The sequence below is a fragment of the Nestor notabilis genome, unplaced genomic scaffold, assembly GCF_000696875.1.
Source record: "Nestor notabilis isolate BGI_N333 unplaced genomic scaffold, ASM69687v1 scaffold34900, whole genome shotgun sequence".
Lineage (NCBI taxonomy): Eukaryota > Metazoa > Chordata > Aves > Psittaciformes > Psittacidae > Nestor > Nestor notabilis.
Genome location: NW_009912171.1, coordinates 24027 through 43111, shown reverse-complemented (window position 1 = coordinate 43111; position 19085 = coordinate 24027). Strand labels below are relative to the sequence as shown.

The following is a 19085-nucleotide window of genomic DNA, read 5'->3' as shown; positions in this document are numbered from 1 at the left end:
GGAATGTCCCTTTCTTGACAAGATCCCTGGAATGCAAATCAGACACCACTGTGTGAAAATGGTGTCTGTTCAAACTGTTAACAGAATAGCATAAAGGTTTAATGGAAAAGACATAATAGTTTTCACAACAGAACCAAATGAATTGATTAAAATTTTGCAGCCTTCTTCAACACCTAGGACTGCCCTCTATTTTTTATATGTAATTTTTTAATGATCATTTTTCATAAATGTGTCAACCAGGTTTTTGCGAAGTGCCCCAAACAATACTGTCTGGAACCTAAACTATATAATAATTGTTTCACAACATTCCATAATTTACTTCTCTAAGCTACAGGCTAGAAGCAAAAAGTATAAAAATAAAATGGAACCGAAAATGAAGCATGACAAACTTCTGATTAGATGCTTCCCACCACCAGTTTTGAAATACTGATGAAGTTTTAATGATTTTCAGCATACAGCATTTCATAATGCATCTTGTTCTCTTAGCCATTTTCTTCTGCTTCAGTAATGAGCTGGGTCACCTGGGTGATTTAAAAAACAAACAGTTGTAAGGAGACAAGACACACTAACATCAACACTGAAACAATTTTGTAAGTTATAGCCTGTTGCAGTGTAAGATTTAATGACCTGTATTATGCAGATGATTAAACCACCACAATGATGCATTCTGGGTTTAGTGATCTATGTGTTAATTATCCAACTCAGCACTTACGTTTTGAACCTTGAGCTTTGCAAGTTTTAATGCAAGCACTAAGTTTTACAGAATCTGCTACTCTCTGTTAGCATTGCTCATGAGATAGTTTTTAGATTTAATTTTCTAATGCTTACAAAAATAAATATAATTTTAATTATATACAGTAAGAAGCCTAAGAGTGAGATACAGTTTCTGTATCAGTAAAATCTAAAATGATGATTGAGAACTATGCTAACAAGATATTAATCAGTATTATGCAAAAGAAAAAAGAAAAAGAATCCAAAAGAGTGGATTTTTCCAACATGATAAACATAAAGGCCACAATTTTCTCTGTAAATACAAAATTTTGTCCATGTGCAACACCACTGACTTCACTGTTTGGATGGTCATCATCCTCAGTAACTACACATGCTCTTAGGAAAATCTGCACTGTATCAAATTTCAAATCTTGCTCTTCACATTTTGCCTCTATCTTTGGATATCTTCTTTTCCTGCTGCTTTTTTAATTTTTTTTTTTTTGAGAGGAGGAATGGGACAACAAGCTTTCATTTCTCTCCCATCATATACCTCCCGTATGAGAAGAGATGTTATAACTTCATGCACTGAAAATGCTGAAGTACAAAACTAAGGATACTGCGATTCCAAAGCATGTAAACAGCTGAAACCCCCTCAGTTCCATAAACATCCACTTGAGCCAACCCCATTCAAAGATTGCTAAAAATCTAAGAAAAGCATGAAATTGTTGAAGATTACATAGATGGACACAATTATCAATTAGGTTGAGATGAAGATCAGTAAAGAGATAAACACAGTTTTAAGTGTGTCACCCATTTTCTATGTGACATAAAGTGTTACTGACATTTTTTTCCCCTGGTACAATTTCTATACTTCATGATTTAAAATGGGATTTCTACATAACTGCCTAATATTTTTAGCCTGAAGGTCGTAATTAAGTTAAGTACCTCTGATTATTTTTAGCTGAATGGGTATGCAAATAGAAGACATAAGAACATTGTTGTAATCTCTAAAACAGTTTCTTAATAAACACAAGTAATGACTTGAAGAGGGGCTTTTGTAGTACCAATTTACCAACATATGATCCTATGGTGCTGTTAAAAATTGCATGCCCTCTGTTATTTTACAGTTCTTTAGTATTATTTATATAACTCTGTTTAAAATGAATTAATCATAATTAAACATACATCACTGAAATGGAATCACAAAGTGAAATACAGCAACTTTTAAGAAATAATTCTGATAATAAGCATTTAAATTAGAATTCTGGACAGGAAAAAAATTTAGTTCTCTTAAGTAAGTTTACAGAAGTAAAGCATGACAGATTCTTTCTCTCCTCAGCAGTGATGTGGTTCCCTGAGGTTCTCAGTCAGCTGAGATAGACAGATAAAGTTACTTAACTAGAAGCATTGAAAGTAATAGCAATTTTTTGCTCTTGTAAGGAAGGGCTGCATTTTATAGGAAGGTCATTTTGTTTCACTGGTAGATGATGTTTACACCAGTAATATCATGTTTCAATTTTTTCAACAGGTTTCAGCAACGAGGGTATAAGTCTAAAAATAAAGATATAATCCACAATTAAGACACAAACCGTTGTGAATTAACATGAACAACAATTCAGTAGGGATATGACACATTATTCATGGTAAGCAAACCTGTAATACACCTGACCTAGTTTATGTCCTAAAACTTGTAATCAGGAATATCTAATGATGTAAAAACACTTCAGACTTTCCAGTGTCAAATGGTCAAAACAATGTAGCTATACTGGGATGCTAGTGTGCTTCAGCTGATGCCTTTAACTTCAGCTTTAGTGATTCCAGCCTCACAGCATGCTTAGACCTAACGTGGCAAGTGATTACCAAACTGAATAGCCTCAGCTTTGAGTTACTTCCTCCATAATCACACAGTTCAGTTATTCTGTAAAGTCCATGAAAAGATGCTCTCATAGACAAAAAAATACCTCAATGGTAACTATCCCATCATCTTAGTTTGCTACCTGTACACTTGTATTCCTCACCGAGAAGGAACGTGGGATCTTCTCCTTCGGTCTGGATGACCTGATCCATACTCTCTACCTGGAGGGAGGAGAGGAATTAAATATTTTTAATTAACATTAAAGCAAGAAAACAAGAACTTATTCAGATAGTCTGCAAGAAAAACTACATTCATATATATATTGAAAAAACATATCCCTTTCCAGTTCATATATAATTATGGCTATATTTTGAGATGTTGGAGCATAGTCCATGGTGGCATTGCTCTTCTTAAAGCAACTGGCCCACTCTAACTGTTAAATCTAGTCCAACTCATGGGTCAGCATAGTGAATCATACAGGTCATAGACTGTGGTTGGTAGATCAGACTGCATGAATTCAGTCAAGGAAAATATACTATTTAGAATCAGATATAAGCCATACTAACAAACATTTTCATACTGGTCTAAGTGTGCCTGTGTACAATGCTGCTTTAATTATAGATTCCTATAAGCAAAGTAGTACTAAAACTGTGAATGAAATCTTTTTTTCAGCACTAAAGTTCTGCCAAGTCCCACCTACATTCCAGTTCTATCAAAATCCTGTTAACCAGAAATATGCTTGAACATAGAATATACAACATAAGCGTGGAAGCCTTGATTAAATACATAGCAAATGAAAACTTGCTACAAACTCAGATCCTTCCGTAAAATTGTACTACGTTCAGCTACATGGTTTACAGTGTGTTAGGACTGAAGTGACTGCAGCCTTCTGATGCAATTACATTCCATGAAGAAATAGGACTCTGGATAATTCCCTTTTTTCTTGGACAAAGGAGTTTCTCTTCAGTGAGACATATCTCCAACAATCCTATTTTTCTCATATCTTCCCTCAACACTCATCTTTCCCTTTCCCTGAAAAACTGCTTTCAGTTTTCCATAAAAGCTTTTCTCTGAAGACCTTGTTTTCAAAGAAACATAAATCTCTTTTTAAGGATTTGTATTTTCTAAGTAGAATATTTTAAAAAACAAAAGCTGCATATTTCCCTGAAATTATTATCCATTACTTCTAGCTCTCTGACAGCTCTTATTCGTTATGTCCTCATCCCTCCCCTGGGTTCATCCTACAGAGAGTTCTGATGCTTACCTTATCACTGGCAGAAATTCTATATCTTTGCAATATCTTTCATTGTACTTCTAATACGTTAGGGTATCCTTAATTTCAACCATTCATGTAGCTGTTACAACTAGTCCTGTAGACACTGTCTCTCCTATTCGCTTTCCCTTATCTTCAGCTCACTTTTCAGACAGGTTTTCAAATACTAGTATAAGAACCATTGTCCAAATCACTGAAATTTTAAAATATAGCTATAAAATATGTAAGACAATGCACTGATAAGGTTAGACTTACTTTTTTTTTTGCTATCTTTTTATGTTAATTTAGATCTAGGGGGTAATTTGTATGCTATGACAAACAATCTCAATGTTTATCAGCTGGACTGTTGAGAGTGGCAATGACATATGATACTCAATATCATGATTTCCACCGTTGTTAGTGCTCAGTTTATTTTCAGCTGTTTGTGGAACGAGGCAACGTGATTCAAAACAATGTATTAGTGGTGTTAACTTCTAATGAATGAAGTTTTGTCTACCAAGAGGCAATACAGCATATAACATGGTGTTTCAAACATGAAACCAGAATCTGTAAAGTCATGGTTTGTTACAGATGTCTATGCTACCTTGAGCAAGGCTTTAAAACTCAAAGATTGTGAAGTGCTGCAATGCAAAGTTTCATATCTCAATAACAGAAGCCTAATCTTAGATTTAAATTAGATAGCTAAGATTTGTCTAACTAGCATCAGAAATGAACAGACACTCAGAATGCGATACACAACAGTCAACATGCTAAATAGGAAGTCTTCCATATTAACAAACAAGAAACACTAAGGGAAAATCTACCTCCCCATGAGGCTTAGATGTCCTGCTCTGAGTTACACAGATACACTCTCAATTTGTGACGCACAGACAAGAAATTTATGAAGAGAACTTCAAATAAATAAATAAACATTAAAACCTCCCAAACTACCCCATGCCCCCAAACCAGAAAAAATACAGTTGAATTCCCTTCTCTCAAAATACAGGTACAGGATGAGATGTTAATTACAACAGATGAGTGTTTAGTATTCACCATAAAATGAGGGATGCCTGTGTTCAATTCTTGTTCTACCTAAGCAGATTCAAACCATTATTTCAGAGAAATACCAGTGCTTCTTAGGTTTATGCTTTACTCTTTCCTCCACTGTTATTGACATTGTGTCACAAAATCCTTAAACATTAACTGATAAGAGAGAGCAAAGGCTACCTAATGGTTAGGTACACTCCTGACACAGAAGATACAGGTCCCGTGGTTACTGTTCCTTTAATTTTTAATGTATGCAATACAATGATATAGGTATACTATGCAACAGCAGGAACCACAACAGTATACCATGCGAATGTATATAAAGGATGGGATAAATAGGTAATATTACTAGAAAGTTTTATCACGTAAGCTATCACAGAACACAAAATTGCTACTTTTTTGTTCTTTTCTCTCTCTCTTTGGTGAGACACACACATATAGCAGAGAAAACAGCTACATAATGAAGCAACTCATTGTTTCGTAAGCAACTAATTGCAACTCCTGTCTTAATATTAGCAAACTTAGGAAAAAAACTTTGTCAAAATGAGTAATCTTGGCAGATCAGCTTAAAAGGAGCTCTAAAACATTGCAGGGCTCTTTTGTAAGGACAGATACATTTTTCCAATAAATCTATGTTAATTATAAGAGAGGCAATTTAACTGCACTTATGGGATCATGTTTTAAGAGTGTCCTGAGGGCAGTAAATAGGTCTAGTGTAGAAGAAGCCAAGATGTTTTAAAAATGCTACTGAAACATATTCATAACACTGTTCAGCACAGTTACTGTAAAACATGCTTTGTGGAATACATGTAGTTGTAAGATTTCTGGAGCTGGTCAGAGATGACCCAACCCTTGAGTAGCAGGCTTCTTGCGATGACCACGATAACAATGACCAGTTTTGCTTCTGCTCATGGTCAGCATACACACTCTATATTTTACCTTTACACTTTACATACACAATCAATCTTATCTGTGAATCAAATGATACTGTCTCTCAAGCATACAACAGTGGCAGCTGAAACACATTAAAGACTTTACTGGATTTATTTATTATTTATCCTTCTTTAGTCATATTATCAATCTCTGAAAACTTCGCTTGGAAACACAGAAGCAATTTAGGCTCTGCAGACTTAACAAAATAATTGATCTTTCTTAGACACTTCTTTTCCTTTTATTTTTGTATCTCCAGATAATAATGCTACACTCTACCTCACCTTGCATAGTTAGTTTTTGCTAACGATAGTACACAACTACAGCTGATACAAGTTTTGTTACAGATTGCTTTAGCCACAAGATAACTGCATACATAGAAACGCAACCTGCACATAGACACAGAGCTGTTGTACTGTTGATAGAGACAATTCTAAATACACACATGTGCACACAGTTTTTTTACCTTGTGGTTGAGGATTTCTCCATAGGAACCCCCTCATCTGGTTATGATATGGAGGAACAAAAGAACTTCTGTGTGTTTGCTGGAACCTTGGATTAAATTCTCTTTGCCATGTTCCTGAAAAACAGTATTTACTAAGCAACTCTAACTGCACGATTGAAGGAAGAAAATGAGAGACAGTGTATTCTTTTTTTGGAAATGACATTTCTTAGTTTTATGCCAAAATACTTATGCACAATTACAATTTCTCCAAACTAAAGTCAGACTAATAAGCATGGTTCTGTCTTTCCATCTATGCACATCATGATTACAAGCTGTTAACAAGTATATTTGGAAACCAGATCAAAATTTTATGACACAGATTTGGAGACTGCAGTCATTACAACAAACAGAAATCTCTGTCCAAATTGAAATCACAACTCATAATTTAAATGGTTAAGTACAGCTTTCAAGCAATAGCAGATGCTAACAAGGTCTGGTATCGTAAATCACCAACAGATACCCTTAGTTTTGAATGTCCAGCACCTGGATGGTGTAGTACCACAGCAGAAGTATTGCTGACACATAATGCAAAGTACTGAATAACAGAAAATCATTCTACTGTAATTTGCTCAAGGAATTTTGAAGGGGCAATTTTTATCTTCACAGACACAACTGATCAGGTATTAAGCAAATAATAAACATAATAGCAGCACAAGCACCGCAATTCAGTGTGAATTATTCCAAAGCCTCAAAATCCCTAACATGACCTGTGAATGATGCTAAAAACCTTTCAATGTTTTTTTACCCCTAAAAGTCAGGCAGATCAAGTGGGAAATGTCTTTAGTAAACTGAACCATAAAGTTGGCAGGAGAGGAAGCAAAGCCTTGGGCAAAAAATAAAAAGGCATTCTCCGGGTTGCCCAAAAGCTTTCTTATATTTGGAACTATATCAGTCAGTCCAATAAGGAGTATTCTCTCTTCAGTGCCTTACTCAGACTTTCAACTATCAACATTAAAATAGCTCCCCTGAGGGAAAGAAAAAAAACACCTTTGAGTCATCTAATTCCTTCTATGAAAAATAACTTTAGTCACTGAGTAAATAGCAGTGATGTTTCAGTCAGTGAAAGATATTTACTGTGTAGACTTCACTACCTGTGTAGCTAGATGGAAGTACTATTCTATCCAAACTTGGGTAATCCAATTCACATAAATTCCTAAAACCAGGAAATATCTTCTGAGATCTCTCCTTCGGGTTATTGGAGAAAGACTGATGGGCTGCCTATGTAAATGCTGCTGCTGTTGAAAGATAATTGAGCTTATCAATATATTGACTTATTAAGAAAATCAACATAATACCAACCTGTGACAAATCCATTCCCTCTTGGTCTGCTGTGTATTGTTCTTTTCTTTGCCACGCAAGCCTTGCAAATGAAAGACTTCAGATTCTGGAAGGGTGTATACAAAGACTCCTGCAGACAAGAGGGTTAAAAATCAATGGCTGTGATGCAAAAGGTGTAGCACAAATCAATCGCATACACAACAAATTAGCCACACTCATGTATATATGAAAGTGGTAGATCTGGTTCACTTTTTTTTTTTCCCAGGAAACAAAGTTCAAACATTTCATATTAAAAGTGGATTCTTGGGAGAGATGGGTAGAGGTGCAGAATGAATGTTTTCCCCTTTTTCAATGAAGTTTGTTTCTCTTCTCTGGTCACACCTGTGTATCACTTGCTTTTGTATTCTATTACCTTGTATCTGTAGGCATACTTAACTAGTCTTCTATAAGCAATACCTCAGGCAGAGATGGTTAAAGCCTCCAGATAAGGACTGATGAACTCATGGAAAACACACTAGTGAAAATCAAAGTATCTTAATCGCATACAGTAGAAACAAAACTTAACACCATAGTAATGCATCAGCTCTAACTCCTGACTGATAAAATATAACCAAGTTTAAAGAGAAATGGGGGAATTAAATAAAAAAGTTTACCTTTTGATGTGATGAAAAATTCTATTGTCAAAAGGACAGGCTGAAGCTATTTAAAGACGCAATACTAAAAGATGTGACATAACCTTAATTTTCATTGATTTCAATGAGCTTTGAATTGTCAGATCTTAGAAGCTTTTTTATTGATTTGCACTGAGCATGTAGTAGTAATACACTTATAGAAAAGAATTATGAAAGGAAAGATTTAAGAGCAATAGCACAATTTGTGATTTTCATAAAACTGAACTGATCTTAAAAGGATGACAGTTCCTTTTGCAACCACCAAGTTGGAAGGGGAGCAGGAAGGAGAGGAGAAGATTTCACTGTATTTTTGGGAAAATAAATTTGGAATGTGTTTATGAAGGTTGGATGAAAGACATGATCAGAAAAGGACAAAATGTATCATTTACGCTGACCCAATTAGGTAATTTGGTTTTAATTAAAAAAAATTGATCATGAACACACTCATTACCGAGAAGCACAATAAAAAGGCTAATAAAGTGATAATATCATTGCCTCACTGCTTTATGAGACTATTATATCCAATTTTCTGTGTGGATAAAAAAACCTAATATGATTACTGTTATGAAAAACAGAACTAGATAATACGAGCTTAGCATATTTTTTTTAAAAAACAAGATGGTTCTATTTTTGATTCTTATCAGAAGCTTCCCATTTTTTATCTTTCACAGCTGCTAGGCTACAAAGAGCTGACCTACACAAAAACTGGCCCACAAATGTATCAACTGCATATAATTTATACATTTTCTTGTTTTGGTACAAGAATCTGTGGGAAGCAAACCCTAAAATATTCAAAATTTCTGGTATACGTGTAAATATTTAACCAAGATTGTACTTCTACTGCAATTTTATAAAGCTATTAACTGTGTTTAAGCCCATCATAATCAAAACAATGGTTCTGAGATCTCCTGAACTCCCTGAAGTAATGTAACTGTCCAGATCATAGAGAAGGGGCCTTAGGAGTTAGGAGATGAGCACCAAATACCAAGAGGAGTAACTTTTTCCTATCCTGTTACTTACCTTTTCTATAATAAAAAATTCCCACATAGAATATCTCTTTTCTGAACACAATGCTGTTGCTATCATCAGATTAGATTTATGGTGCTCAAGGGCAGACTGTTAACACACAAGTGCTGAAAGATCTTGGCTTCCAGCAGTACATTAGGGTCTGCCAGGAACTAAGAACCAGTTGAACTTATAATAATAGGAAAAACCACTCACATATGCTTGTTGCCTTGCCAGTGTCCCCAGCTAAACTGGCATCTCTTGGCAATTCTCCCCAAAACAGATTCTTGCCTCAAACTGATAAGCTGGAAAGCTGTTTTATTAGTCTGGGAGTTATCTTTGCCATATATGTACCATAAAATTGTACCTAAAAAAGAAAAAGGTATTTAAGCTACTCTAAAAATTCACTGGGCTAGACTGTTCTTCCCCACAACAGAACAGTTTATCTGGGGTTTGTTTAAACTAGATGTCGTGGTCTAAGCCCACGACACTAGAGAATCAAGCTTTTCAAAACCCTTACCCAGATATTTTAGTTGATCAAGAAAATTTCCAACTCTGTTCTAGGGATCTAAGCACCTTCCTTCCTTTAAGCTGATTATGCCAAGATTTTCAAATGCTGGCTAAAACATACTACCTAACACATTTAAAAATACCTCTCAGGGAATGTAAATTTTGTACAGATATAGATACATACTGTAAAAGTTATTCACTACCTGAATTCCATCCAAATGGAAAAGAATTATCAGGTTCACATAGATCTGTATAGGTTAATATTTTCCCATTTATTCTTTGGACACTCTACTGCTCTGTAAAAGTCCTACATAAAAAACTGGAGGAACCACTGGCCCAATTCAAAATCTACTGAAATCAACCAACCAATTAATGGGAGCCACAGTATTTGGGTAGAGACTACAGTCCTAATCATATGATTGATTCCATATGGAAAAGATTATCCTTCTCCTCCACGCTGAAAACACATACATTCCACCCTCCCACACATGTCCCACTCATCATTGCAGATCAGGATGGTATGTAACTGGACACAAATTTAGAAAAGAAAACTAATTATATAACTAGTATTGAATGCATGAGATTAAAATCATTCAAAACTGAAAACTGCTTTGTCTGTAATCACTTTTATTTATTTTACCCTCAAGTGATATACGTAACAGCAGGTAAACACATTTCAAAGATAAAATCTTCAAAAGTAACTAAATGATACAGGATTTTCAGTTCCACACTGAAAAGAGCCACATTAATCAAAGGTCTTAAGAGCTATCTACACAGATGAGTACAGATCTACCCAAACATCTCCCCACATACTCTGTGCCAGTGGGACATGAGCCAGGTCTGGTCCAAGGCTTCACTAGCGCATTCCTACAACCTTGCCCACAGTCTAGCAGACCCTACGTCTGAGCCTAGACACGATGCCACCCTAATGCACCAGATGTGGTCCATACTCAGCAAGACTCTGCTGATATGTCCCTGCCCTAGGCTGGGCAGATATGTTTTAAATCATACTGGTTTTTTGGTAACATAGCATGCAAATTGTACAAATCCCTAGCTTGTGAAAAGTAGGATTGAGAACTATGTAAGTACTTGGGGGTACAGGAAGATACTTGGTGAGATTCTGAAAAAGTACCTAGTTATCTACCTTCCTCCAATTTCCAGTTCCTCTTTGAATTCACCAAACCTTTGACTAAAACTTTAGGTTCCTTAATAACACTCTTAAACACTTTAAAAATTATACCCAGTATGTTTACTGAAAGATATTCTTAATATATTGCCTAAAATCTTACAGGAAAAAGATCTCTTAATACCTTAGTATTAGAAAACCATTACAGGCATTATCATATTTTGAAATTGACAACCATTTTGACACTTCCCTATATTATTTTCTGAGTAACAGAAACAAAAGTAAAGGTAAAATTATAGCTTCCTTCATAGTCTCAGTATGTCTATCTTAGTTGTTTTTGTTGGTGGAGAGGATGTAATGGAACAAGGAAGAGAGGAAAAATACGAAGAAAGCAGACCAGTGTAAACATTAATACTAAACCAATAAACAAACATGGACAGGTACATTTATCAAAGAATACAGAACTGTTTAAGAGGATGCAATTACTCACATTGCCTTCCAAAAGCTCTTCCAAAGAGCAACCTCGGTGTGACTGCTGGTATTTTTCTTGGAAAAGTTTTCCATCAAACACCTGCCAAGGCATCAAATCATCCATTCTGAATGGAAAGCCACAGGCACTATTGGCCATGAGCAAAGTTGTAAGGCCACGAACAAAGACAGCAGCAAGATGTACACCTCTGGAGTCCACTTGTGCAAGCTGTTCACACAAAAGAAAACAAACCAAAAAAGGCAAGCCTCACAAATCAGGAAATATAAGCAAATCTACCATCACGTATACCCATGCAAACAGCAGAGCAAAGATAAACAGTCCCAAAGTTGTGACAATGACGGTCCTCTATTGAACAGCAGAATTCATGAAATGATCCTGTATCCAGGTTTATTCAATAAAATGGAAGTGAAGTTTGTTTTAATGAATACAGTGTCTTACTCAAGTTTTTAAGACAGATACATTCAGAATGAAAATGGAAAGACAAAATAAATGGCTGTTCTCCATAGTATTTCTGAAGAATGAGCAGTTGCCCAGAAAGAATTCTGCTAGTAGAATGCAAAACATGAACTGGGAGTACAAAATGATGTGTACAGTGATCCATTTGACCTTCCAACATTCGATCAGCCAGGAAATGTTACAGCACTTAAAGATCATTTAAATTTGACAGAACAAAGTTGGTTGTGCCCAGGCTTTTGTTTTAAACACTCTAAAATTTCTTCTGACTGTAGTCTGAAAGTCAAATTATTTCACTTCAACATGGATGTCTCCAGAAGAAATACTGTACCGGTGTGATGACATGCAGAAAACACAAAATGTGAAATTCAACAAGACAATTAAAACTCATGGCCAAAATAAACTTGATGGGTGAATTTAACATCCTGCTGTGGCAGAGCATAGCAAACTATAAAAGCCTGGAATTCAATATGGGGAAAACTGTGATTTTAAGTATTGTGTAAACTGTACAAAGCTCCTCAGTGGGGAACGCCTTTTCCACAGTCTGTACTGAAGCAGTCTGTCAAGACCAGGAAGGATTCATAACAGTGTGGCCATCAATACTGCCATCTGTGGCATTGTTGTACCCTTGCAGTACAGTTTTCCTTACAGTATAAATTGCACCAGGAATGGAACAGCATTCAAAATAGTCTGGAACAGAAAGGACAAAAATGTGGCTCAAGTTTGTCTTAGCCCCAGCTCAAGAGCTGTGAAGTGTTTGCCTGAAATGCAATGGAAAGAGTTGGCCCATTACTAACAAAACCAACATCTTACATCCTGAAAGACCCCCAAAAGACTTGAAGATATGCATATACAGCACCAGTGCCCTATTTAAAAAAATGGCAAGTAATAGCAGAAACATGAAATGTACTAACAGATCAGAACGTCTTCCTCCCTAAGGTCCCCACAAAATCAGGAAATCTTTGCTACCAGCATGGAGCTACAAAGCTTCTACCAAAAGAGACAAACAATAAATCATTTGGAGAAAATAGCTAGACTCTGGTCAAGGACTTAGGTTTTCTGTATTATTACGCAATGAGCTGAAGCCTGTTGCATAATTTGACTATGTGAAACCAGCTTCTGTGATAGGATTCCCCCTAACCACAGGCAAGGGGCAGTAGGGTTCTGTTAAGGTGACTTGAAGATATGAGGTGTACCTCCACTGGCTGTTTTTTCTACAGTGGAAAAACAAAAAGGACCTAGAGATGATGAAGTAGGCAAAAGATACCAGGAAGGGTGGTCCAGAGCCCTCTGGGAAGAACTTCTGCTTCTAGTGATTCCTGGAAAGGCATCAAGCTGGCCGCCAGGGCACTGACCCAACATGACACTCAATACTTGAAATTCACCCAATACAGACAACCGAAGACAACCACTGACATCCAGATAAATGCAGACAACATAAGCAAATTTGTGCAGTCATTTAGAAAATGAAAGGCCCATTCCTTTTCTGACTGTGACACTTCGTACTTGAGTAAAAGAGACCTTCTTCTCCCCACCCTTTAAAACAAAAGTATTTGCAGTATGGGATCAGGCTATTGAGTTTCAGGAAGTTACTGTCTCCAGATGTAAGCTACCATTTTGCCAGCTGACACTAGTAACTACATGCACATTCATAACTCTCTTGCTCTGGCAAGCAAAGCAGGTCTTTGGAAACCATTTAACAATGCTGAAAGGTACTTAAAAGAGGAATGTGGTTTAAGTGAGCCAGTATTACTGGCACTAAAGTAGACTAAGAGAGCACACAGCCGGTTACGTATCTGAGAGATTCTTATGTTGCACTAGCCAGATTGTTTCTGATCACCTGATCAAATCTTAAGACCTGCTAAGGAAATGAGTCCACATCATTACAAGCTTTAAAATGGAATCTGCTTGGTTTGTGATCACAAAGTAAAACTTTATGAGCAGCAAGTGCAAAGAGAAAGAACTGCTGGGAATCCCCAGAATTCCTTTTTTTTATTTCTTTTTTTTTTTTTCCCCTGCAAACTAATCCAGCTAGGGAATTCTTTCAGAATTTATGCATCCTGATCTTGTTCTTAATGCAACAATGAATCAAACTTTAAATAACTTCAATACAATAGAGCATTTTGACACAAGCAGCACAGTTTTCCTCGTAAGCTACAAGGAAAATGGACGTGTTAAGCTACAGTTAGGAGTAGAGGCCAGTGACAGTAGCACACCAACTCTGAATCAAACTTGACCAAATTTATATCAATATGATTTATACCACCAATAGTCTCTTTTGTTATAGATCAGTACAAAACCAGACTGAAATTCCCTGTCAAACAAATCAGTATCTTCTGTCACTGTATTATCAGCAAGTACTGCTAACATCGAAAGATTTAATTGCTGAAAACAAACTTTCATGAAGAATAATTAAAACAAACATTTAAGCTGTTGAAAAAAGTAAATGCTGTCATCTGCAGCAAGCAATTTCCCATCTTCTCATATAATGGCTGTGACCTATATGACTATTAATTTATATCTTTTATAATTTATTGACAAAGATGCTTTTACTGTCCTTATAATCCCACTGGTACCAAGGATATAAAATGGCCTTTTGAACAGATTACTTATACTGTATGTGAATGCTGAATGCCATCTGGGCCATAAACCTTAAAATAAAGCTTTCATATCTTTATTTTATTATCGAACTCTAAGCACAGAACCAACCCAAACATGTGATTAACCCAACTTTCCTCAGTAATGTTATTCAAGTTAGTGCAAAACAAATGCATGCGATTTTGCAGAACAAGTGCCTAAATGAGAATCTGAAACACTGATCTTTTTGACTACACTTGAGACATACTGGTTAAAAAGATATAATAATTTTGCTGCTGACAGGGTTTACAGGGAGAAGACTTCACTGTCTATGGATATCAATCCAGAACTTTCCTAAAGCACTGAAGTATCAGGTGAGGGGGAGAGTATATCAGGTAAGGCTTGTTTTCCAATGGAAATCAATATTAGCAAGACCAAGGCAAGAACTATGAGCAGTGATTTCTTTATTTTAATAAGACAGGAAATACATTCACTAAAGAACAGTTTCTATTTTCCATGTCTGGCAATGAAAAACAAAGAAAATGAAAGCACAGTGAGTCTATAACAATGAGCCTGTGCACATGGCAAACCACAGACTTGCTTTGCCATGGGAATGCTCACAACTGCTTGGTGTCTGCAATGCAAAGACGTCACGATGAGAAGTGGAAAATTCCAAAAGAAAAGAAGGCTTGCCTTCCAGGGCATTACACCCTAGAGATTACTTCTTATTGGAAATTGTGTCTGTTCTTTTTACTATTTTTATAAACTCAGGACCCCAGTGAATCATGTGAGATACACCCCTGTGATCTCGCTGCTGCTACTCCTACCACCAGCTGATGACATTTGTGAGAGAGAGAGACAGGAGTGCGTGAGAACTGCTCCTCCTGCACCAGCTGCCTGCGCTGTGCCCCTGCTGCTGCTCCTACAGCAGTAGCTCCCCACCCTCTCAGCATTTGGGGAAAAAGATTCCTTTTCCTATTTTCCAACATTAACTGAAGACTGAGAAGAGAACTCAAAGTTCACAGTCCTCTAGTATCACTGCAACAGAGGTTACTGACACCATGCTCAGAAGGCCTGAACTGAACTGGGCAAGCCCACTTGAAAAGAGTGAGAGCAGTGCTACATCACCCATATCACTAATGTATATGGGTTTTTTCCTAACAACCTGAGAAACATGTTTGCTAGCAGAGCCATCCTCATAGACATATCATGCCTTTTTCTGCTCTAGAAATACAGTGCTTTAGCTTGTCGACCACAAGTTCAGGCTGATGTCTGTGCTCATGTGCATTCTCCCTGACTGCAGAAAGAGACTCCAGGGAGCAGTTTGCAAATCTAGACCCAGAGACTGTCTATCATGCTGAAGAGCTTTTACTGTCAGGAAGAAAAATACACAGATCTTGTATTTGAAATGCAAATTTCAAGTTCAAATTACATCTAACTAAATAATAATAATAATAAAAAAAAATAATGAGGATGTAAAAATACTTGTATGTTTTAAGGAAATACTACTAGTCCTCCAAATCTTTGTGGATTAACAAGTGATCTTTTTGATAGAGATGTAACTTTATCTTAGGCATTTTGAAAGATGCACAACTTACTTTAAGGAACATACTAAAAACCCCCACAACTCCTTTACCATTCTACAGTACGGAGTTTAGAGGGTTCAAATTCTGTTAAAAGGATGAATAGGTTCTACCACACTTAAAATGTGAGGGCAAGTCTCTAAACATGTCAGCAGACACAGATGAAGGCCAGAACCATACTCGCTGGCAAAGCCACTTCACTATCTTCATTTCTAGAAACCAAGGAGAAAGGTAAATACATGATAATAATTTTACAATTCTTTACTTCTGCTATTTCACACATCATCTGTATTTTGATGCACTGAACACTTCCACTTTAAAACTGGTTCCTTTAGTACAGTTTTCAACAACATTCTGAGGACACACTTTATCAATGAAAAAATTTGGATTAATAATTGTTACTTAGGTTAAAGTTGGTTTTATACAATTTTTTCCTATCTGTTGCGTTCTGCCTGTGGTTGAGCTGAATACTGAAAATATGACTATGACTAACATTTCGAAATATAAATTTTAAAAGAAATAACTTTAAAATTACATAAGGTGTTTTTATCCCACTCCTCCCTTCCTCAGCCCAGCCACCCTCTGTTACAAAAAGGAAAACACAACGCTTAAGGACAGAGGATTATTTCCTAATTTCTACTTAAAATTAATAAATTAAAAGCAATAATTAAAAATCAATGAAATCTGACCCAAGCAATAATCTGAGTACTTCTCTAGCTTAACTGGTTCATTTTAGATCCATTTGAACTCAGTATATTATCAGTATACTACTTCTTACACTACCTCCCCAAACTCACCTATATTTTAAATGACAACCATAGGCAGTTTATGCTTGAGCAATAAAGGCAGCAAGTAGATCCTATCTCAGGAACTTGTCATTAAAACAGTGAAGCTTAGCTTTGCCTGCGAGATGTAAGGCACATTGTGTTCTAAATATGGAGAGATACACTGTCAACTGATGACAACTTCACTAAAGTTAAATTCACTGTGACAGAAAGTATGACTAAAAAGATTCTTTCAGTCAAAATACAGAGTGCTTTCTTGTATTCCAGATCTTTCAGCCTTCAGCCATTAGTATAGAATCAAAGAATCATAGAATGGTTTGGATTGGAAAGGATCTCAAGATCAACTAGGTCCAACCCCTCACTCCCTGCCAAATTCCCAGCGTGAGTTGTCAAAAGATGCTGTGCACTGAAGCTATATGCTCTGTTCTTCGGCAAAGATAACCTGAACTAATGCAGTGGTGGTAAACCGAAGAAGTGTTATCCTACAGAGATGGGCTGCTGAAACAGTACATTTACTTGGCATTAATAAGCTTTAAGCAATAGGCTGCTGGGAGTGTAGCACATCACCTGCTTCCTTGACCTGTCAAACTCGGGGGGCGGGGAGAGGAGCACCAGTATTTTGAAAACACGACTAAGGTTTATTCTGATAAAAGATTACGGCTTAAATTAAGCTCTTCCTGCTTAAACAAGGTGTGTGCAAAAGAAAATGGGGATTGAAAAGAGATCCTATGAGGGCACCTGCTGCAACAGAAACTAGATAAACCAGTTTTTAAATACTTCTAAGGCTTTGCAGTAAATATTTACCAGTAAGCAACCCAATTGTTTAGTATTTATATGTTGACGAAAGTTTATTGACTGGTTTTTATCAGGAGTTTGATGTAAAATGATACCTCTCCGTGGAACAACACTGCTATTTACATTAAGCCAAAAACTCCAAAGTTGTCCTAAAAAAAACTTTATTTTACCCTTAAGCACCCTCGAAAGTAGTAACACAAAAGCACTACTGCTAACCAACCTGCAACCAGATAAAAATCTCCTTCAGTTCTAAAAAGTCTGCTGCTCATTTCTGGGTTGGTTTTCAAAAATATCAGCCTTTATCAGAGCTTTTAATCATATCTACAATAAACCTCAGCATAAATAACATTTCTGTGATGATAAGTATCATCAGTTAAAAAGTGTAGTCCCTTCGGTTTATTTGTGCACAGTTATGTAATGGACACCACACTAGCACCTGCAAAAAGAAAGACTGAAATAACATTATCTTGAGCCACAACTGCCTGCCTCTGATCTAAATGATTACTGGGCTAATTACAGTCCATAATACATATGACATTTACAAAACATTCATATAAATTCTGAGTTACAGTCATCAGGCTAACCACCTGGCTGTAGCCTAGGCAGCAGCCACATCCTTCCTATAAAAGTGAATGGATTCATTAGGATTTTAATTTTTACTGTCTTAAGTGCTTGTGTTTATGGTGCCAAACCTTTGAACTTCCTCACCCTTCCTTCAAATAGGTAATATTGAAATTATTTGGTAGGAAAACATATTTTATTTGTTTGGGACTCTGAAAACTCTTATGATCATTTTTTCTTTCCATTTTTTTTTTTTTACCCCCACACATAGTTAAATGTTCTGGAATTATGAGAAGGGGAAGTCCTGGTACCTCCATCTGCCTTGCAACTAATAATGTTTGTCCCTGATGAGGGACAAAGTGCTTACAGACTCCTGGTACGTCTGCGTCAGAAACTGATGGGCTCCTGCATGTGCTGTGTCACTGGCATCTGGAATGGTTCAGTAATTATTTGAAATTTTTTCCCATGCCTGTAGCAATGTCTCTCTCTCACATGGATGCCCTAATAATGTGATGTCACATTAAAGTTTCCTCTTGTTGGGCAATTTAAAGAGCCTTGCCCTTATCACTGGCTGTCTATTTAAAACAACTGGCAGTTACTTACTTCTTTCAGAGACTCCTACATCTCTAGCAAATGTTGCTGAAATTAGCCAATATATTAAAAGTTATTAGGGGACATGGAGAAAAGCTTAAAAAGCTTAGAAAAACTCACTTTCCTCTCTTATTTCCAGTAACTTTCCATTGTAAACCCACAAAGATCAAACTTCTTCCACTCTGTCCTGGTTTTGGCTGGGATAGAGTTAATTTTCTTAGTAGATGGTACAATGCTGTATTTTTGCTTTAGTCTGAGAATAATGCTGATAACACACCGATGTTTTAGTTGTTGCTAAGTACCCTAAGTCAAGGACTTTTCAGTTTCCCATGCTCTGCCAGTGAGGAGGGGCACAAGGAG

The 19085-nt window shown here is 36.5% G+C and overlaps 1 protein-coding gene across 1 annotated transcript in view; it reads right to left on the bottom strand.

Annotated features, from left to right (window-relative positions):
* Nucleotides 1-2729: 2729 nt before the first annotated feature.
* Nucleotides 2730-19085, bottom strand: part of LOC104408397 (constitutive coactivator of peroxisome proliferator-activated receptor gamma-like) — a gene marked incomplete at both ends in the record, with an annotated part of 37144 nt that continues 20788 nt past the window's right edge. The window contains 4 exons of the mRNA XM_010017995.1: nucleotides 2730-2787; nucleotides 6262-6375; nucleotides 7600-7708; nucleotides 11381-11587. Of these exons, the coding sequence (XP_010016297.1) occupies nucleotides 2730-2787; nucleotides 6262-6375; nucleotides 7600-7708; nucleotides 11381-11587 (488 nt within the window). The remainder of the gene's footprint in view (nucleotides 2788-6261; nucleotides 6376-7599; nucleotides 7709-11380; nucleotides 11588-19085) is intronic.